The following is a 22,993-nucleotide window of genomic DNA, read 5'->3' as shown; positions in this document are numbered from 1 at the left end:
TTTGATCATGGGTTTGTTCTGATGAGTGGTGAGCAGGATGCCATCTCTTCTGAGCAGTTAATTGGCTCTGTGGTGCATTTCATAAGAGAGGGGAGGTGACCTGAGTGTATTATGTACTTTAATAGGTGTTACTTTAATAGGTGTTACTTTAATTCTTGGATTAGTAATTATGTTAATTAAAACCTCTTGGCCTTGGTTGCATTCTCTCTACCTAAATTGTCCCCTGTAGTTTCAGTTGAGAGGTACTGTACTATTAGCCCTTAACTAGGTGTGTAATATTGTCATTGCCAATTAATAAATTACTGTTTTTTCTCTTAGAGGCATGATTGAACTCCGAATTATTCATATAGGAAACTAAAATAAACAAAAATATCCCAAAGCTCTGTATGAAYGAAAACCTTTATGTCCTTTTGTATGGTTATAGTGGCTTTATCATTAAGAATGTTAATACCTGAACTCAGGGAGTTACAGTCTTATTAAAATTCTGGTGCGTGATTGGTCTGGATAAGCTGATCTGTGTGTTACCTGAATAGCTTACAAAACATACCACTACTGATGGCTAGATATGGTGGATGTGGAAAGATAATATACTGTTTGTTTGATAATGATTGTTATGTGTGTGGAATCCAGCATAAATTAAAAGACTTGTCGTATTATATCTTCTCTATGCGAAAATATCAWTTGATTTAGTTGCTTAAATCAACTGTGTTTAGAACAGAAAATACAAAATTGTGTATGTTTTGGATATTAAGGCTAGTTGTGCTTTATGTAGTATTGTAATAGAAGTGTGAGGCTTTTAGTTTAATGGTTGGAAAAATCAGATAAAAAGCAGAATGTGTCTGTGACTGTAAGCAACACCAGCGGAAGAGAGACTTTCTAAGCTCGTTAAATATRATTGTTATAGCTAAAATAAACTGATGTTGAGAATGATAGCAAAGCTTATATAAGCCCATTTGGAATTTTGTGAATCTTCGGTTAACATGGGTTTTTTTTTTTTTATTCTTCATAGGTTTTGGTCACAACAAAGACAGCTGCTGATGACTTCAGTACTCAGTATGTTTTGGATAGCAGTGGGCATATCACTTCTCAAAAGCCTTCCCATCTTGGGCAAGGTAGGATATCGCTACTGCAGTGTTGYGTTGCGAAACAAGCATTTTATGTTCATCCCTAGTGCACTTTGGGGATCCATTTGATGTTGAAATGCTTGTTCTCTACTTGAAGCCTATGTATGAAATCTTAGTAACTGTAAACATTTCTTGCCTTATGTCCATCAACYGAGGACGTGTTATTAGCATAAGAAATAATGTATCTTGGAAGTTACTTTAGGCAATAATTATACTATTTTCTACCTCTCTGACTCTTTCAAGCTGACAGAGCTCAAATRAAAGCTATAAAAATTCTGTGCTGCAGGTCCAGGCAGACTTACTCTATAGATAAATAGAAGATTTGTTCAGGGCTAAGATAATGTTTCTRTGCGGAGCAAAATCCTTGCTTAGAGGAAGAATTACCATGCTGTATGAGAGAGAGTTGCTGGAAACAATGTGCCTGTAGGACCCAGCAGTCAGTTCTTTGTAACCTGCAGGGAAAGGTGTGTGCCCTTGAAATTCCTGCTATATGTTTATGTAAAAAAATAGAGACTCTCCTCACTCACAAAGCTTTGGCTTTAGTTTTTCAGACTTGATGCAGGTCTGGGGTAGTGTTTCCTCTACTCCATGCTCCATTCAGCTAATTCTTGCCCAGTGAAGGATTGTTAAAGACCACTGTATCCTTGTACTCACATTTCAGCAGTTGTGTGTTCTCAAGAAAAGACACTGTTTCTTTCTTGTTACTAATGTGTGCTTCAGGCATAACAATTTTAAGTTGCATCTGTTCTCACCCTTAGTATGTCCTAGCTGAGCCACAGAAGCTACAGCTGCCTGCCGATATCCTGCGCCCATTCGGCACTGCGGCTAGTTGCACTGTGGTTTGTATGGACAAAGTGGAGCTCTGCTACCAGACTTGTGTCTCTTCCTTGTCTGTCTACTAGCCAGCAGTAGGGAGCCGTTCAGCCAGAGGCTGGCTGCCTGGAACTAGTCAGTGGACAGATACTGAAGAAAGAGTTGAATCTGAAAACTCCACAGTGTGGGATCTGGACATCCAGTTTTAACCAGATAGATTCTTTCAGATTTAGGTTGTGTTTTCCACAGTTGGAAAGCCTGTTCTGGAGTTTGAGTCACATTGACATGGTTTTGTGAAAGTTGTGGGATGATTGACTGCTATTAAAAAATAGTATCTATTTAATACTTTGCAAGGTCCTTTTAGCCTAAGAATTTGTATGATTGTATTGGTAGAGTCATTCTCTTCTGCAGATTATATACTATCCCTTGAACAGAGGTGTCTGGCCTTTCAGGTCTCTATGCATATAATAGCGAAGGGCTTTAATGAGGCTCTGTATTCCCCTGCTTTCTGATATATCTGGTCATGTGCTGGTCTGTTATTTATTTCAGGAATGAAAGYTACCTTAAATGTGCACCAAAAGAGTCTTCAGCTTTATTTAGTGGCTGATTACTGCTGTCAGTATAGCTTCATGCTATAAACTTCATGCTGCAATCATAACTCTAAATAARGGATGAGGATTGGAGCTTGTGACATCTATTCACACATTATTTTGGGAAGGTGACTGCTAACTTAGTTTATTTTTGTCTTTATGCTAATATAATTTAATTTAGTGTTATTAGGGATTATCTATGTGCAACTGTATACAGATAATCTCCTCCAGTAAAAATAAAGTTACCTTTATATCCAGTCAGTGGTATGCTTTCAATGTTAACTCTGCTTGTTTTTTGTCATCTTCTGGCAGGAACTACAGTAACAGTTCTAAAGTTGTTTAAGAATCTTCCTGTAAGAAAGCAGTTTTACTCAACAACTAAAAAATGTAAGGAGGAACTGAAAAAAATCCAAGATCTTCTGATAGCGTATGGCATCATAAAACCAGACCTGCGGATAATCTTTACACATAATAAGGTAATAGTGAGTTTTTCTGTATCAGCTATTGTAAGAATCAATTCATCAGAAACTGATTCTGATGAATTTATGCRGTTCACCAATGCTTTATTATATAAAACTTTTAATTTGTTGGACTTTTCTGTTATCATAGATTTCTTTTGGGCTTCCACTTGACCCTAAGCTTCTAAAACTCAAGAGACTCAGGTCTACCTTTTGGTTTGCTCCAACAGATACTAGGTTAGATATCTGAAGTGTAAGAATTATTTTACATGCTCGTAGTTAATAAAGATATTAGTGTTCTACAGAACAAAGTAGTGAGATCTTATTAGGCCTMAGGGGCTAATCAAGTGTTAACTTAAGCTAAGTGAATAAACTGTTGAAAATGTTGGCATACCTTACTGGGATAGACACTATAGCACACAGAGGTGGTTTGTTGTATACTGAGTTATTGAAGCGCAATACACAATGATGGCTTCATTTTAAAAAGTTAAAAATTTCAGAGCAACTTGCTGCATTGGTTTAAGTTAAGAGTAACATGTTATAACAGCAAGTTTTAATGGAGCTTGTTATTTTTTTAGACTTAGGAGTACAAATTAAGAGGCTRCTTGGAGGCTGCTTTGTCTTGATGAGATCCTGAACAGTAGTCTTACAATACAGCTACAGAAATGACACATTGAGCCATTTTCCTTTCCCTGAGCCCAGTTTAATGTAGCTAATTCCGATGGCTCTACTCCTGACTTTGACACACGTGAGGGGAAAATTATGCTAATGAATTTCCATTTTGCCACAAAGTAGAAGGTGACATTTTGTGGACGGATCCCCCAACAATTCTTATTCTGCTCTAAAATACTGTGTTAATTTTGCTGTTTTCCCAGTTTATGGAACAATTTTGATCAATTGATTTCATTAACTAAACAATCATGCTTCAGTTTCTTTTGTGGAGATGATTGACTCTGCTTTCTTGAGAAGACAACAAATCTCATCCTCTTGTGGGTTGTATAACATTCTCTGATTATATATATGTATGTATTTTTAAATATCCAAATGTAGATATTGCAGAGAAAACAAAAAGCCAGCCCTGTGGCTATATAATCAGTATTCTAAAACTGAGTAACTTCTTTCAGTCTTTCATTTGAGAGTACAGAAAGTTTGAAATCAGAGGTCTTGGAGGTGTGCGCTTCTGAGGTTGTGGTAATCTCCCTGACATATCTAGCAGCGCTTCACAGTATTGGTCTTAACTGTGTGCTCATAAAACTAATTTCAACTTTCATTGGTGGTTTTTGCCCTCTCTCAAGGATATGGTATAATTAGTCTATGGTTAAGCTGGTGCTTTCATTTGATATCCTTGGCTACTGCAAGGGCTTAGTACAGTGTGTTGTCATTATCTTCTACTGACTTTTTTCTCCTCCTCTGCGGCAACTGTAGCTTGTTATCTTTTATTGCAGATCTTAAGTTTGGTGTGGTGTGTTGGGAAATATCTTGTTTATTGTGGCTCATGGAGGAGCTGCTTAATTGACCTTTCTGCACTAGACATCTATTGAATGTTTGCTTTCGGTACCTCTGTGATCCTTTCCCTGTTGGGAAATTCCTGTTGATGTCTCTGGGTGCTGGGATAGAGGCTTGGAAATGTGATTGCTAGATAAGAAAGCAGTGATTTGGGGAGGAAGAGGAATGAGGAGAAGGGCTGCGGCAGTGAGATTACTACAGACATGTAGTAAATGATTTTTAATGATGTTTTGATTTCAACTTCTCTTGATTTGGTTAAGACTATTACATGTCTTGTTTTTCTTCTTTTATATTTATTTTAATATAGTAGAAATTATGTGCAGGAAGCTGATCATCTCTCTGTCACACCGTTCTCTCCATTTGGCATGGAGAGAAGCACAACAGTAGCTATTGCATTTTGGTTTTGGTGCTGGCTGTGACAAAGTAAAATAGATTTCTGCAAACTTTTAGCTTTATAAATTCAGTTTGGGGCTCAAGAGTATAGTTCTGTCACTGGTATGCAATGGTCTGAATTTGCAAAATCACTGTTACCCTCTCTGTGTGTTCTAAAGTCTGCTGAAAGCTAAAGTAAAGGCACAGAGAAACAAATGGCTATGTCTTACCAACCTGTCTTTTTGCTGATGARCAAGAACGAACACAGCCAATGTGCTCTGAACTCTTTGGTTTTGTTGGAGATAAGAATGATAAAATTAATTATGAGGATATTTTGTCACCAGAGTAACTCAACATACATGAAAACATTCTGTTAAGAATGTTCTTCTGTTAAGAAGATGACGCTTTAGAATATTTTTTAACAGTGAAATTGTACTCCAAAGTCTGGGTAAGCTTGGCAAGTTGGAAGAGAGAGGAGCCCTGAGGTGGGAAGAACAGTGGTCAGGATGTATATACATTGTGTTTACAGAGAAGCATAGATAGCTGAAAGTCATTGTGATCATGTAAGCAAAGAGCTTGAGAACATACTAAGAACTGGCATATCTATTCACATATCTGATGTTCCTTCAGATTAGTAGTCTCTTGGTCAGAGATGGATTTAAAATGAGTCTCTGATGCAGAACAAGGAGAAGAAAAAAAGATTGCTTGAACTGGCACTACCTACCTAAGGAGAAAGTAGTAGTAATTGAAAACCTGTCTCATTTAATAGCTACTTGAAACTCATTTCAGGTAATAGTCTCAATCCAGCTTTGGAAGACAAACATCCATATTGAAACCCAGTTTCCAGCGTCTGGGAAGATATGAAGCTTACCTATTCTTTTTGTTTCAGAGATAAATTCATTAATGCGCAGTTTGAGTAGGCTTGTCTGGTAAAACAAATCAATACAAATGCTGTTTCAGTCTGCATTTATTCGCTGTAGTGGTAGAGATGGTGCTAATTTTAGGGTCTTCATTTTACACTGCTAGCTAATATGTTCATTTAATTTATTTTTTAAAAAAACTGCTCAGACAGGTTTCAACACAAGAGGTCGCTCAGTAGCTATTTCTGATCTGCAAAAATGAAGGACTAAAATCCTACAGAAAGCATAGCCTGTGTATGTATTTTTAAATAGTCTGTAAAATATTTTAAAGCTCTGAATGCAGATTCCTGCATTTCTGCTGCTGTTGTCTTTCCTTCCAAAATAAGTTACCAACTGTGTTATATTTTTAAAAAATTTAAAAATTCTGTAATTCCAATGCATAAAAACTTTCAGCAGGTTTACGTTTTACCATAATATCACAGAAGATGAATAGTCATTAATTCTTTTTCCTTCATGTACTAAATATTATTGTCACTAAATTTCATGTAATTTCAGCTCAGAAGGCATTTTTCCTTTGGTGATCCTACAGTGTATTTGTGCTAAAACTATACTGTGATTTTTCTTTTTTTTGTTGTTGTTGTTGTTGTTGTTGTTATATTTTGTTTGAAATGTACTAGGAGAATGAATCAAGTTCTGAGAACAGCTCTATTTTCCATGGAGCTCGTGACTTATATATTAGTTTAAAAAAATTATATGGTCAGTCATTCAAAGGAGTTCCTAGAATCCCAGATTCTTGAGGCTGAGCCAATACTTTCTGCAGCAATGGAAGAAGATACACGTCAGGATCAGGTTCCAAGGCTTAAAAGAGCAAGAAGGTAGCAGAGATGAGGTATTGCAAGACATGGAAAGATGGGTCAAAAGAGTAGTAAAAATAGTAGAATACAGTATATTTCAAAGAAACCTTGAAACTAAGTGACAAAGCCAGTATTTTTTTTTTTTTTAATCTTTCTTCTAAGTCCTGAATTTTACAAGAAATGAAAGGAGTGTGAAGGAAAGCGTAGTTCTAGCTTTACTGAGAAATAATATATATGAGGCCAAAACTTTTATTAAAGTTTGAAGTTAGGCATGTTGAAAATGGTCTGATTCTAGCAGAAACTAATTTTAGAAAATCAGGCCTCTTACTGAGCTTTTGAATGTGTATGCATTTTTAGGGTCCATAGTGCATTGCATATTTTGTTTCCACCACTTTCTTTTTATTTATTTATTTTTATTTAATGATATGCGTCTTGCTGGTTCTACAAATTCTGGAAATTATTCTTGATATTGTACTGCATTTCATATCTGTGTTACTTTATATGAATATAATTACCATTAAATGATCTGAGTATTTTTCTGTGAAGAACCATTATGCTCCTCCTGCCTTTGGGTTGTTTTCTAAGAAAAATGTGTGTCCTTTTATCAGTTGTCTTAGGGTTCATTTATAGTGTACTTCTTGTCAGTGAATTTCTGAGATAGGAAATACTCAGTTACTTTTGTTTCTGCTCACGATGTTTTGTTTGTATTAGCAATAAATAATGAATCACTTTGCAGATCAACCCTTGAAGTACTATTGCTATTTTGACAACTTGGATTAGCTAGTGCTCCTTCTTTTTATGAAGGTTTATCCTGCCAAGACATTCTTTGAATACTGATAATGTTGATCCTCTTGCCAGTATGGTTATGTTAGAAAGAGGTATTTTTCTTCTTTCATCACCATGTTCCTTGAAAGCATACTGAATAATGAGACAGCCAAATGGAAATAATTTACATGAGTATTCAGCAAGTTTATTTAAAGTTAACATTATCTGAAGGAGTGCTAAGAACATTCCAAAGTCAGCTACTGTTTAAACTGCGTCAAATTCTTCAGCCCAAAATGCCACGTTCTAGCCACCTCTGAGCTCTGCCTGTCTTTTACACTAGGTGCTGGAGGGCTTTTCCCTGGAATGATGGTTTCTGTATTCTTTCCTGTTTAACATCAGCAGCTCTTGGCTCAGCCTTRTAAGCATGGTGAACGTTTGTATGAACAGATACCAGTGTTCAAGAAATGCCTTTGCATGTTGAAAGACTGATGATATGAAGTCGCTTTAATTCCATTTAGTTGTCTGAATTCCACAAACACCAAAATGAGAGGTGTTTCAAATTGTACCCACTAACTGTACCTGTTCTAACAACTGCAGATATAGTAGGGCTTGAACAAGTTATGGCAAAAGGTGATTTAGATGGTACCATATGCAACTGCTCCAACATCTTGCACAAGGGATGGATGGACTGCAAGTAGACTCAATAAATTTTCCTGTTCTTTTTTAGAAAAGTCTGTGTAAGGGAAGAGCTTTTCTCTGTTTTTCATGCATAGCATTCTGACGCCTTGCACTGTTCTCTGTCTAGAACTATTTACTGTATCCCAAAAGGAATATGCATTAGAGTTTCTGGTTGCAAGCAGTCTATTTTAGAGCTGCTGTTGTAAATGTAGATGGTATTCTTGCCCAAATTTGCTTTGCATTTTTCGTTGATATTGGCCTTAAAGATGCCATAAAGCGATAAGCCTAACTATGTACCATGTGGGGAAATGGTAACTCAAATAATTAGCAAGAAACACTTTAAGATTTGGAAACAACCTTTTTTTTGTGRGTATCTAGGTGCCTTACCCTGCTTAGTTTCCGTAATTTACCATTATAATTCCTTTTGAAGAAATGTCACTTGATTCTCTGCTATACTCTTTAAGTTTTTTTTTTTTTTTAATTTCCTCTTATTTCCAAAATTGGATAATCTTAGCTTTCTACAATCTGTATCTGTTTGTCTGACAACAGTTTTTCTGTCTCTGAGCCCTCTGTAATAAGTGCTTTTTGAGATGGAGTAACTAGAGTTGTGCATTAGGGTAAACTTACTGTTTTTAATAATTGAATTATACTTTTATACTTTATTTTTGAATTCATTCATTATATTTCCAATTGTTGTTATAGCTGCCTGTTTTTTTTTTTTTTAAAAAAATCTTCATTGAGCAGAAACAACAGCATGTGCAACTCTTTCCTGAGTTGGAAGGGCTACTGCATTTATGTTGATGATGATAGAAAACAGGAGTGCACTGATGATAAAATTAAGTCCCTCCTTAATCTGTGTGTGCCGTAAAGGGAAACTATGGTTAAGAATCTGCAGTGCTCTTCAGCCAACATACCTTCATGCTGACCTGGAGCRTAGTTCAGGCTTTACTTCCACTCGCTGTTCAGTGGCTTTGCTGAGAAAGCCAAACAGAGAGTTAATTATGGTGTTTTCTGTGATGTGGACACCTGTCCACTAGGAAATGCGCTGAGACCCTCAACTCAGTTTACATCAGCCCGTGAACAGCTGCCAGATGGTAACAGCTTTTGGTCACTACCAACCTGGCTGAATTTGAACTGGTGACCTAGAGGTGAAATACTTTATATCCTATTACTAATTCCTTGAGGTTTCCAGTTTCTCATCCATCACACTTTTCAAATGACAGCACCATATATGTCTGAAATCTCAAAACAATTACTGTTTCAAATATGTGGTGCATTTTGCAGCATCCAAGATGAGCCTTTAGCTCCTGAAAGGCTTTCAGATTCACTTTGTGTGCTTGAGAAAGGTTAGCAGAAGAAGGATATTTCCAAAACCTTCTGGGAGTTTTCCCTCTTTGTTAGCAATATACTTTGTTATAGTTGTGTTCTCTCTTGCTTTTGTTAACTGCTACTTTACAAAAGGCTTTCAAGTCTCCCCACCTCTTTTTTTAATAGAATTCACTGTAATGATGTTGCAAGCTTGGAATAATCATTTAGGATGAGAAACTCTTTTTTTTGAAAGAAGTTGAATTGTTTGACAGGTTTTTTCTGATTTTTTTTTTCCCTGTTATGGAAGTGGAATTTCTCTAACTGCTGTGGTTAAAGTAGTTGAAAATTTGACAATTCTCTCTATCGTATTTGTAAGTCTTGAAAGCCTCCAAAGAGATGTTACAACAGCAAGGTCTTTGACTCCTGTAATATCTCTTTGTTCCTCTCATAGCTTACCTTCAGCTCCCAAGTCCTGCTGCCAAGCAGTGCTTCCACTGCACGATGCTCAGGAATGCCTTTCCACTGGGAGGATGCGCTGGTATTGCTGAAGGGAAACCTGAGAATGCTATTGCCAGTGCAGTAGGAGTTAACTAAAGCAAGAAATACTTCAGAATTTGTAGGATGAAAAGTGCTGTGGAAARTGACTGTCCTTCAGCCTTTCCCAGAGCAAATCTTTTTTCTAGCTGTAGTGCCTGATGCCTGCAGAGGTAGGTGTGGTGGGTGCATCTGACAAAGGAAAATCTGGTGCCTTGAGTTGCTCTATTCCATTCTTCCACTGACAGTTGTGTCCCCATCACTTACAAAGTGGATGGGACAACGGATTCCTCAGAGGCCAAGATAAAAAGTTTGGGGAAAATAGTTATGATTATCTAGAGTTGCATTATTTTTTTTTCAAGCTAAATTGCAATACCGCCATGATCTCTATTTTCAAGGGAAGGTAATGCAAAGATTGTCTTTTGGTAAGATAACTTGATATTGATTCTAAAACCAGTTAACCAGTTATGGTTCCGAGTAAATAAAATAATACTGATGCTTTTCAAAGCTGGGATTTTAAATAAATAATGTGGTTATAAAGATTTTGTTGGAGTCTTTTTGGTCTTAGCTGATAGCTGTTCTTCCACTGCAGAGAATATACCTGCCCTTGCAGCTAGATGTCCGTGTATCATAAGCCAAAGGCATTATATATGTTGTAAAAGATTTCTCTTTGTTTCCCTTTTTCCTGAACTCAAACTTTTGATATTGCTGCCTGGTTTTGTTCCAGTTTGTATCTCCTCTTAACAAGTAGGCAGTGGTCTTTACAGTTACCTTGGAGCCTGATGCACTGTTAGATTATAAGTTAGGAAAGCTAAGAACCATACTGGCCCAAAAAGTTAGCTCTCTGAAGTGGGATCTCGAATGCTAGAGTGACAGGAGTTTTGAAGCATGTGAAACAAAACGATTAGAGACTTTGAAATACACTTTCTTGTAGAACTATGATGGGTTACGTTTCCAATCTACGGTTCACATAAATGCTTTACACTACTAGAGTTTTACAGCTTCAAACTTTATTACAGGATAACTAAAACAGTGATTATCACAGAATATAAAAGAAAAGTTATTCTTTGGGTAGTAAAAGTAAACCATTAATAACATGTTACYTTTCATCTAAAAATCTTGATGTGGCAAGAAAACTTGGTTGTGTTACTGACATTATGTAGAGAGAGAAACTGAAGGGATATGTTTAACTCAGAGACACTTTGCACTAAATTGGGAGCAGTCAGAAACAGTATCCTGTTCCCAGCTCTGATTAAGAGTTTTCTTTTGTCTGTGTTGGCAGACCTTGTGGCTGCTGATAGGGCTTCTGAAAGACAAAAGTAGTTAAGAGTGAGGATTGGCCTTTTTTCTCCATCCTTGCTTGTGGTCTTGGAGGAGACAAGTAAGAAACAGTTCTTATTTTCTCTAGTGGCATATCCTAGGGACCCCAGTGGGAAGAAATTGCATACTCTTTCTCCAGTCATTATACGTTTCTGCAAGGAAACCTTTTGGGCTATATATATGCATCCTGAAATAAATAGAAAAGCCTGCTCTGTGTGTGCATGTATGATATCAACCAGCATAAAATATGTGTATGCATGTATTGGGGGGGAAATGACTCACACACGCACAAGCGAGATGTACTTATCTTCTGTATATATGGAAATATGGTGCAACTTTTTATAAGATCTCATTAATGTAGTCCCCTTCAATGAACTGGGAAGGGAGATGGGTATATTTGGCTAGCTCCAGCAGAGCCTAAGATGGGCCATATGTAATAATATATCTTTGAGTAGGCTGTTTTTGCAGTGTCATCATACTGACTAGAGTCAGGTTCTTCCTTGGCTCATCTTGGACACCAGGTTTATATGACCTAGAAAAAAAAATATGGGGGGTGTGTCTATATTTTTAGCTTTACTTAAGGGTATAATCAAGGTTAAAAAAAGAATATTGCAGGAACCGCATGGAAACTGACATTTTCCAAAGCAAATGAAATGGAAGGGATGTTGTCTCTTACTAGCTTTTGTATATTCTCTTCTTTTAAGCCTGTTGATACATCTGGAGAATCTAGAAAATGATTTTCTTTAAATTACTGGATATTCCTGTGTTGTTCCTTCAAAATATACAGTCAGGCTTACAAATGAATRCACAATCTACTGTATTTACTTTGTATAGAAATTTAGGAGCTGACTGGCCTCTTTCATGTGGGCTTTAATTTAACCTACAGTGATAACTAGTTCCTAAAATTTGGTCCATAGCTTCTGATATTAATATTTGATGTATAACATGCTAATAAAAATAATTCGCTGTACTTGTTAACAGTATCCACTTTTACCAAGACTGCATTTAATCATTTCTCATGTTCTACAGCTTGCTTAAAAGCAGTGTACAGAAGTGATCTTTTTACAGTCATGTGTATCAGCCATTCAGCAGGTCAAGCAGTGTAATAACAACCTTGCATTAATCAGCAGCTAAGATTTATATCTGTACCTGTGGCATCACACTAGTATAACCTAAAATAAACACGGTGATGTTTATATTAGTCATGTAACAAGTATCTTTCTCAGTTTGGTCACGAGCATTTAATTTGAAATATATCTAGTAAAGAAAAAAATTGTTTGGCACTTCGTGTTTCCATTTTAAGTAATCRCTTTTAAAATAGAAGCAGTACAGGATATGTTTTATAAGATGAGCTCTAAAGGAGGGAACAAATTCTTTCATCACTCCAAAATGTCTTTGAGGAGATTTACAGCAGGTGTAGCGAGAGGCTGGAGGCAGCGTCCCGCGGGTGGCCCTGCTGCAGCCATCCTTCCCTCGCTGCTGGCTGTGGCATGGGCTGGGGCAGGGGCACTGCTCCTGAGCTCCACTGCCTTCCTCCTCCTCCTCCTCCTCCTCCTCCCCCCTCCAGGCTCCTAGCCTCCCCCTGGAAACACTGTCTTTTTTGTTGCGGGGGTTGGGCTCGCTGGAGGATGGCAGAGATGTGATCACAGCGCAAATGTGCAGTAGGTGAGGTAGAGTTGGGCAGGACTGGGACACCCCTCCTTGCAAGCAGTGCAGAGTATGTTTGAAAATGGAGGATGAAGGATTGGAGAACAGTTTTAGGCTCCACAGTCTTGAAGCTTTAAAATTCCACCTGTCCTGTAAGAAGGGAGTATCGTTTTACAGGAGCACCGTGTTCTTCAATGGCATTCACCCTTTCAGGCCAGCAAATATCCTTGCGGACAGGTGGAATTTTAAGGCTATGTATTGCATTTCTTGAGTTTGGTGCATGTATGTTCTGTGCTTGCGCGCCATGCTTTCACGTAAGAGCCTATGCCAGCATACCCTGAACTTGGTTTGAATATATTGGTTACCTAGCAGCTTTTTAAAACATTTATTGGTAAACCAGCATAGTAATGTCAGGTTTCATTTGCAATTTACTGCATTTTTTTCCTTTTGTGTTTGAACATTGCAGGTTGAAATATACTTAGTCAGCTAACAATGGCAGAAATAGATATAAAGCAGATCTGATTCTGGAAGTCTCAGTCACTCAGAAGCAGAAAGTTAACTAAGCACTTTTTTTAAGCTATACAGTGGTAAAGATAGGCAGATTAAAAGTTAAGTTCATGGCTGTTTAATACAGGACTTCTTGTCAACGACAGACAAAATTTCACCTCCCAGAGTAGTTAATACTCTCTATACAAGTGGATTGAACAGGTAAGATTATTCTGATGCAAGTTGAGGTTCATCCTGCTTTGCTATATTTTTAAAAAGTTTTACAACAGTATTGCAAGTTAAGTAGCTAATAGAGCAAGCTGTCCTCCTCCTTTTTATCCTTCTATCTTAAAATATTTTACAAGGTTTTCAGTAAAAAAGACCTGCTTTCCTTATGACTACTTCCTTAGAAACTGCTTTCCTCTCTAAACAGACTTGTGATAGCTCTGTTATGGAAACTCAGGGTCTGTGAATGGTCGTCTAATATCCTGATTTCTACCTAACTGGCTTGTCTTTTGAGTACCATAAGTATTGTGATGCCCATCTTCAAATCCTGACCATCATGCCAGAAACATGTCATATTTGTATGCTCAGTAAAAACACATAGCTTACTGCTATATGTTGAAGAGAAGAACTTGCATTTTTTATTGATTTTTTTTAACAATTGTTTGTTTCAATTGCAGAAGTTCAGATAAGCATTGTAACATTCATAAATAATTGGAAACACTTTCCTTAATTTTCTGATCACTGCTTATCTAAGCAAGTAATATAATATGAGAAGACAGGCCAAAAAGTACCGTATCGTGTGTGTTAACACTGAAAGTTGTGAATGTAAGAGGGTCAAAGTACAGAATGTTACATATACAGTATGTGTGCAGTTGCGTATACATGTTCATAGACATGACTTGAGTTCAACAAATATAAATATAATGTCAAAAATTTGACTCTGTGCCATTTGTTTCAGGCAGTTATTTGGCAAAAGACCAGGGTGTCAGATCACAAAATGGCCTGTATGTCAGTTCTGGGAACAGCCGTTATGGGCAGTATGGTACCTTTTCAACACTATTCTGAAGACCCTGAGGTGAGTTTAAGCTTCTTTCTCCCAAATCCACATAAAGCTTGTCAATGAAGAGCTAAATCGGTATTCAAAAAGAAGAGACTTCTAAAAAAGAGAATATTATTTCCAGGCTGACATCTGATTAATACATTTGATGCTCTCTCTGTAAAATTAATTGGTTTGGTGATTGAAAATGCACTCCAAGAATCATCTCGTCAGGACTCATGTGGCACTGATCAAATGGCAGTAAAAACAGTTGTGATGACAAATGCAGAATTGCTGATTGCTCAGAGCTGTCTAAGTTAGGATTCCTGGCCCTCAGGCAGGTTGTGGTCTGACTGATATATAAGCATTTATTTCATTCTTATCGCCATGGTCTCTTAGCCTTTTTTCCTAAAAAATATCCCTTGATTTCTGTCAGAGGCACCTGAACAGTAAAACAAACAAATATTTGTAAAGCAAGTTATGCAAAATTTCCACTAATTTTTGATTTCAAGGAAATACCAGTTAGCTTTGAAAAATTTCAGTGCACTGAGCTCTCTTTGTTCCTATTGACATTAAGTTCCTTCTCTTGACTATATTTTCAAAAATATTTTATTTGTTTTGCTTCCATTTTTGTTATAGACATTCTCACAAAGGGAGTATATTACTACTTGTCATCCCTCTGTATTACTACTTATCATCCCTCAAAGTTAATTTTGTTCCATATCTCGTAGCAATAGTTTGCTACAGACCAGAATAGTTTGTTATTGACCAGAATAACAGAGGTGAGTTGAATCACCTTCTGTAAAGTCACGATGTCTGTTAAGCACAACTTGCCATGTTGCCAGAAATTGTTTTTTCAGACAACTTAAATAAGTTGTCTAAGTTATCTTGAGTTTGTAAGAATGCTGATAGTATATATATATATATATATGCATGGAAAAAAGAAAAAAAAGTGGTGTTGCTTTTCACAGTTCACAAAGTTTTTGATGTTTATGTCAGAACAGAACATCTAGAAACTATTCGCACCTGAATGCACGCTGGGGTTGTGCCCCATGTGACAWGTGCTCTGAAGGGAAAACATGGGGGCATTTAGAAAGGACTAGTTGGAAGGAGGGAGTCACGTCTCATGTTACCACTTTGCTATATCATGAGGCATCTATATTCCTTGAATAGATGTTGGGGAACATTCCATCTCTCTCTCTGTCTCTAAATAGTGTGTAAAATACCTCGTGTATCATTTATAGGTGTATAAATGATCTATATGTATTGCTCATATGCAAATCCATGTTCAGAAACCGTAGACATTTCTAAATTAAGCAGCCAAAGACTATGAAATGACTGAATTAAGGTTGTCTAATCTTAGTGAAGGTAGCTCTAATCTTTCTCCTTTTTGTGCAGGTATTGAGACAGGTATTCAAACAAAAAGTAGCATATGCTGCTTTTTTCCTTCCCATTAGGTCTATGCCTCATTCACTACCCAGACCTGAGAGCAGCTGTTTGATTCTTTTCCTCTCCTACTTGCTCATTGTGTGCCTTCATACTCCATTTACTGCAAAGTCTACTCTGAAGACAAAATTAGTGTTAACTATAAACAGCTCTGCAAGCTGTGCCTTATTAATTGCACAGTTAAAGCTCCTGTAGCAAATGATCCAAGGGTTTTGAAGACTGGTCATCTTCAAAACATCTCCATTCTGAGCATGAATGAAACAAGGACAAATTTCAAGTTACCTTCAAAGTGTGGAAACGTAGGAGCTACTCACAAAATAAATAGAAAAACAAAGAAAATGAAGAAAAGATCAATTCTTAGCACATGCAAAACAGCATCTAAGTTTTTCATGTCCCCATTTGTGGAAATGTATGGATCCATTTTGTCTGATAACTTTTACATAGGAAATTTTCCTAGTCTCCTATAAGCACCTGGCAGATAAAGTTTTTGGGGAAGGCTGAGTTTAGCAAATAAGCAAGTTACTGGAGAAAGAGTTTATACTGTCTACTATTTATGTTGATAAATACATTTTATCACCTGTATAAGTCTTTTTTATTAAAGCCTTAACAATTGATCTAGTTTAAAAACAAACTTTCTTGACTGTTTTCCCATCTTCTATGATTTTATCTTTATAAAAAAATGCACTTCAGTATATGGCAATTATAACAATTAAGACCAGTTCTAGAAATTGTAATTAACTTTTAAAGAGCATACTGATATTCCACATGACTTTAAATAGTAACAGCAGTCAGCCATTTCTAAATCTGGCAACTTCTTAAATGACTTATTCAGAGACTTTCAGTTTTGTTTTAATGTTGTCCGTATATAAAGATATTACTTGAAGTGAGTGACTTATTTGTGCAAATATTTGCAAATTAGATGAGGAAATGGAAGCCTAAAGGAAGAAAATTTAGATGGGATGTGATAAAATTGCAAAATAAAATCTAGAAGTGCTGCATGTTGTTTTCTGATAATCACCCAACAGACATTTGACACCTCTTTAACTTGTCCAGTGGTGTTTGGTTATGTGCAGCGTTGCTGACCAGACCGTTCCAGCTTTAGCGCAGAAYGCTTATGGCAAGGTCAAGAGGGAATAAGGGAGCGCCCAAATAGATAGCTGGGGTGGCGTAGGCTAATGGGAGGAATGGCCAAATCACAGGGATTTTTTACTCTGTTTCAAGAGCACAGTAGTTTGGTTTTAAGTAAACACAAAYAGTTCTGCCGAAAGAAAAACTAATGACACTTGATTCCCCCCTGCTACCAGAATATTCTCCACAGCTTCCCAAAGTCATCCTCCTCACTACACCCCAGTCTTCCCTTTCCTTTTGTTTGGGTATGTGGCTAGGGGCAGTATGTGGGGCTGGTTGGCAATTCAATGCTTAAATGTTGATGGATCCTGTCTTTTGAAAAGTTGCAATTGCCTTTTCCTCAGTGAGGTCGTTATTTTGAGGTCTTCTCTCCAAACAGCTGTCACTTATCACAGAAATTGTGGGAACATAATCTCTTTGGGATTTCTGCTTCTTCATCAGGTTGAATTGAAATTGTCCAACAGTTTGAGTTATTTGGTGGGGGAGAGGGCGAGTGATGGGACAGACAGCACAAGTCATCAGCCTCATTTTGGCCTAGAAAAACTAAGCTAAAGAAAGTCTAAGAGAGAAAATATAAAACTTGGGAGTTAATGTTAGGCACTTAAAAAATGTGATTTTTTCCTAGGTTTCTTGGCAGTGTCCCGTGCTCACAGGTTCTGCTGGAGCCTGTGAATTATGGGTAATCAACAGTTTTGAAAATCAGGTGATTTGGGTATGGGTGGTGAATGTAAACTTAGGTGCCCTGAATAAATGCCTGAGGGCAGGCTATTTAAGACCCTGTGTGTAGAAAGGAAAGGACTATATATATTTTGGTTTTCCCCATCTGAAGTCGTTAACAACTACTGCCTTCACCATCTTGGGCAGCAACATGTGCCTTTAGCTTATACAGGGGTTAAGCTGCAGCCATCAAGTCCGCAAGTGTAAAGCTGGCTTTATCCCTGGACCCCTCCGTTGTACACAGCCCCCACAGCTGATGCAAAGAGGAGAAGGGAGGAAAGGGGAACTGAAGATCTTCTTCTCTTCCCCTCTGTAAGCATCACGTYGCACCACTGTATGCAACGGATACTCCAAATGGGAAATTTCTCAATAAATTGATCAGGRTATATAAGGTATATCCATCCTTCTCAACATTTTTTTAAGTGCTTTTGTTGTTTGAATCATAAATTTCAAGAAGCAAGGCGTGTATTTGACTGGGACACTTGAACAATTTCATTTTAACATTCCTCCTCTTAAAAGCTGTTGGGGGATTCTCTTTTAAAGACCTTTACATTGTGCTCATTTTATTATCACAGGTACATCTCTCTGGATTTCTCCCAAAAGCTGAGKCAGACAATTCTTTGACAAGTCTTTCGAGTTCAGAAAGGAGTTTCATTTTTATAAATAATCGTCCCGTCCATCAGAAGGAAATACTGAAGGTAACATCCTCTRTCTTTTTAGTCAAGGAATAAAAACTTAACTTTGAGGACAGAGAGACCTATCAGCAACATTTTGCCTACATAAAATAACTAGAAGAAACTCATTACYGGTGAAGATACTAGCATTTACAATAGAAACTTCTTCTACAAGTCTGATATTTCTGGTCTCTCAATTCTGTTACAATTGCTGTGTTCACTTGTGGCCACAGCTCTGGCTGGAGGTTATATTTATAGCTGCTTGAAAAAAATGCAATTTCAAATACTGTGTGTAAGGAGCCAGAATAGTTGATTCTTCTTTCATACTARTCTAACTCCTGTGCAGTTTTCTCTGAGGCAACTTTATGTGGTTTCCTCTAAGAGAATTCTTCTGAAAATGAAGTTTTGATTCTGTCTACTTCTTACTGTGAGCTTGTCAAGCAAATATGCATACTTTCCCTTTAAATTTGCATGTGAATTCAATAAAAATGAAAGTGATAGTCCACTAGTATTGGCTACAACCAGTCATTGTGTAAGGCAGAATYTGATACTCTTAGGTTTCTCACACTACTGAACCTTACAGCACCTCAGAGCACCATTGCTATTCTTATCCTAGCCCTTCTCAGGAAAGAAAATTTTATTTTATGTGCGGATTTTAAAGTGGAGACGATGAAATAGTCTTCACTGGATAACCAAAGCCTTATGGAAATAAAACCTGAAATTGCGTTCATATACTAAGTGACAAATAAGGCTAACTCTGTACTCCATCTCCCCTTAGTATTTGGCTGTGCCTGATTCTTGCCRTAGTTTAAAGCTCAGCTTAAATCTCTTGAAACAGACAGCTTTTTAACCAGAACGCGGAGCCATAGATTCTAGGTGGGATGGAAGATAGTTGGTTTTAGGCCAAGTGAAAGTAACAATACATTTTGAACACGTTTTGATGGGTTTGAAAAACAAACTTTTTAAACTGCTTATCTTTAGCCTCRTGCTCCGTTGCTGTATGATGGAAGAAGTGCTGATGGACCTTTTTACTATAATTCAGTRCCTGATAAGGCCAGACTGAGAATATTGAGTTTAAAATAGCTTTAATACATGTAAATAATTTTAATGTTATTTAAATATTAAAAATTACTTTTAAAATATAATCTATAGCAACTCCTCCTTATTTTTTTATGTTAACTCTTCAGTTTTCTGTTAACACAATTTTTTCTCCAATGTATGTGTCTATTGAGGAATCTATGATACTAGAGGAAAATGCAAACATCTTTATTTGATCCTCTTAGTTAGCAACAGCTAAACTCTGAAACAACTAAATAATTGTGTAGTCCTTTAGTAGGAGTTTTCAAGAGGATTGTAGAGAAAATATTAAGGGCWAGCAGAGTTTGAGAGCAGTCGTAAATTTGTAATTGAGTTAATAAATGGCACAAATTAATCCCTGTTCTGGGAAAAAGGCAAGTCTGGTGCAAGTGTTACTTTCTCAGCCTTTATTTTGGATGAAGAAGKCAATAATGTAAAAAATAGTTGTATGCTATGCAAGTAAAGGGATTTTTAAGAAACAAGTACAGGAATAGTAACATTTGTTTTGAAAAAGGATTGGAATTGGTGTCTACTTTGGGCATTTTTTAATACAAGCATATCTTATCTTTTCTCTAAGTGAGATCAGTGCATTTATTCAGAATGTCAATGTAATTACCCTTAGTGTCTTGGAGTGGATTTTTTTTTTTTTTTTTTTTTTTTTTTTTTTTTTTTTTTTTTTTTTTTTTTTTTTGGTTCTGAAGACTTGGGAAACACCAGTAAGTACCATTTTGATAATTATTCTGGCATGTATGTGTACCCATGAGGATCTTTTTAGAGTTCCTTTAATTTGGGGAAAATAGACACAAAAATATTTTTATATTGCCAGATTTTTATATTGTCAAGTATTGTTTCTGTGCTTTTGTGTCTATTTTAATGCYTTTACTGATATCTCTTTGCTAAATAATTCTGTAGTTAATTCGACAGTACTAYAGTCTGGTGACGCATAAGGACTGTGCTCGTTTATACCCTGTTTTCTTTTTGAATATTACTGTACCTGCTTCTGCTGTGGATGTGAATTTAACGCCTGATAAAACCCAAGTTTTACTGCATTATAAGGTAATTAATGTCTTAATCTCTTTATGAATTGTCACCTTTTTATTTACATGATAAGCATAATAAGAGCCTTTTGGACTACTGAAATGGTTGAAAGTGAACAATGTCCTTTCAGTGTTTTTAGTTATGTGATCACTGCCTTTGTGACAGGACTGTTTTATTTGAAAATTATTGAACACACGAAGTGGAGGATTGTTTGAAACTCATTTCCCAGTTAATTTCAAAGATCATTTGTACACTGCCAGATATGTGTGTTCATCACTTTGTTTCCAGATGGCTTTACAGTGACCAAACCTAAATAGAATTATGATGTGAATCTTTAAACAAATTACGTGCTTAGTTTTATAATTACATGAAGTAGGGTGAAAAACTTTTTAACGCGTCATAGGTTTGGGGAGAAGGGGGAAAGTTGAATCCTTTTGCTGAAAGCAACGTTTTGCCGTTATGTGTATAGATTACTGTTGACATCACTATGTTTCAGGATATCCTGTTCATGCCATCAAGACTGAAAATTTATATCACATTTGCCCTGATGTTAGAGATGGTGTAGTGACAAATCTTTTCATAAACTTGCTTAAACTGTTTGGCACTTCCTATCAAAAATAGTGCCACAGAAATTAAGGCTATGTGAGTAGGGCTGTCATTCAAAATGGATGAAGGTGATACAATCACAGCAGTATGTTTATCCTTTTCTTCACTGAAAGTCGTTGTGTATGTTAATCTTGCAAATGTATTGCCTGTTTAGTGTCACTTATATGAAAATTATCATAGCATTCTCACGTTTCATCTAACTTTAAACTATCCTTTGGCTTTAGAGAGTTTTTCCCCACCTCCACCCCATCATTTAGTAGAAAACCACATTGGAAACAGGCACTGTGAGAGCATGTACAGTGTGCTTATGTGATGCTGTTGGTGCTTCTGTCTTGACTCTGTGCTTTTAACTCCATATTAGGTGGGAATGACTGTATTTGAGATTTATTTGTTTTTTTAAGCAATCAGTACACATTTTGTGATACCAGAATAAACCAACGAAGCAAAATACTTTGGAAATCTTTAGCTTTAAGTATTTCCTCTTCAGAGTCTTTTAGACTGTGCATGAACAACAGAAGTGCAATAATCTGGATAGATTATTTGAAAAATATGCTGATTAAAATCACTTTCTTTTATTACTGTTTTGTATTCTTAATATCTGTCAGTTACATTCTAATTTTTTTCTTCATGCATGTATGTGTGGTTTTTCTGTGTGTTTTTTTTTCCAGGAATCTGTCTTACTTGCTGTTGAAAATGTGTTGAAATCACTGTATGGGCCACTACCTGCTACAGTCTCTAGTGAAACTAATAAAACAGATGTTACCTCAGAAGACATGTTTGTTCGTAAAACAGAACAAACAGATGTGGTTGTTAATGAAATGGAGCCATCTGGAAACAATGATCTCCAYGCTCATACTTCATTCCTTTCATTCAGCAGTGATGTGCAAAATTGTCAAGCAGGAAAAAACACAGAGATCTGCTTAAATAATCAGACATTTTGTGGTGATAATATGCACTGTCTCCTTGACAAAGAAGAGGTTACTGAGAGTGATGCCTTTCAAGACAGTTCCTTAAAAAGTGTGTTGTGTCARAGAAAAGAGTATGGACAGAATATGACAGATACTCTCAACACTGCTCCAATGGACCCTAAGTCTAAAAATGCTGATGAGCATCTTTTGAGAACTGATAATATTAATGAAATAGAAAAAAATGAAGAAGTCTCAGTCCCTAAAGACTTGCCTGAAGTCTCTGCTGATAATTGGAGTATGGGGAATGGATTTACAAACTGTTTAGGAGGCAACCTGGAACCTGTTAAGATTTTGATTCCTGAAGTTGGAGGAGCAATTAATAAGCAAAATGAATGTACTGGTGACCAAACCCATAACCCACAGGGCTCAAATCAAAGTATAAAGAAAGCTAGTGTGATAAATGATAAATCAGGACAAGTAATGGCTTATGACTTGATTAGTAGTCACATAATAAGGAAACCAAAGTCTGCTATAGCACTTTTCACCCAAGAGTATCGTTCAAAATTGTTAACTGATAATCCAAAGGCCAGCATGGAGGATATCCTGCTGCAAATTGAAGAGCAGTGGAAGAATTTGAATGAAGAGGAAAAAAAGAAGTAAGTTTCCAGGCTGCATCTTGCTTCTAAATCTAGTTGTTGCCAATGAGTCATCTGCAGTGAATAAAAGAAAAAAGTTAAAAATTGCCTGCTAGTGATTCATGAAAAACAGAACAAAAAATGATTTTTGGCTTTTCAAGATCAGCAGATATTGTGAGTTGACATGTTAGYTGTGTGCAGACATCCTATTCATTGATATATTTGTTTTGCTACTGTATTTACCATTCAGCAGTTAAGTAGGAACAGTTTTGTTTAATTGTGTTTTGAGATAATGGGCAAGAATATGTATTTTTGAATCGAATGATCTTCAGTTTTCTATAGGCTATATATTGTCACTCCAGATGCAGTGTCAATGAAAACCAGCACGGTGATGGATGAGGCATTGT

General features: G+C 36.6%; 1 protein-coding gene across 4 annotated transcripts in view; it reads left to right on the top strand.

Moving 5' to 3' along the window:
* The window catches only part of PMS1 (PMS1 homolog 1, mismatch repair system component), a 46,551-nt gene that overhangs the window by 6,000 nt on the left and 17,558 nt on the right, over positions 1-22,993 (top strand). For all 4 annotated transcript variants that reach the window (XM_085321515.1, XM_085321509.1, XM_085321523.1 and 1 more), the window contains 6 exons: positions 1,010-1,112; positions 2,840-3,003; positions 14,280-14,396; positions 18,224-18,346; positions 20,312-20,455; positions 21,712-22,607. In XM_085321515.1, the coding sequence (XP_085177641.1) occupies positions 1,010-1,112; positions 2,840-3,003; positions 14,280-14,396; positions 18,224-18,346; positions 20,312-20,455; positions 21,712-22,607 (1,547 nt within the window). The remainder of the gene's footprint in view (positions 1-1,009; positions 1,113-2,839; positions 3,004-14,279; positions 14,397-18,223; positions 18,347-20,311; positions 20,456-21,711; positions 22,608-22,993) is intronic.

This window comes from Rhea americana, unplaced genomic scaffold (assembly GCF_003343005.1).
Source record: "Rhea americana isolate MKP2758 unplaced genomic scaffold, rheAme1 scaffold_12, whole genome shotgun sequence".
Taxonomy (NCBI): Eukaryota; Metazoa; Chordata; class Aves; order Rheiformes; family Rheidae; genus Rhea; species Rhea americana.
This window is presented reverse-complemented; position numbering and strand designations above follow the sequence as displayed.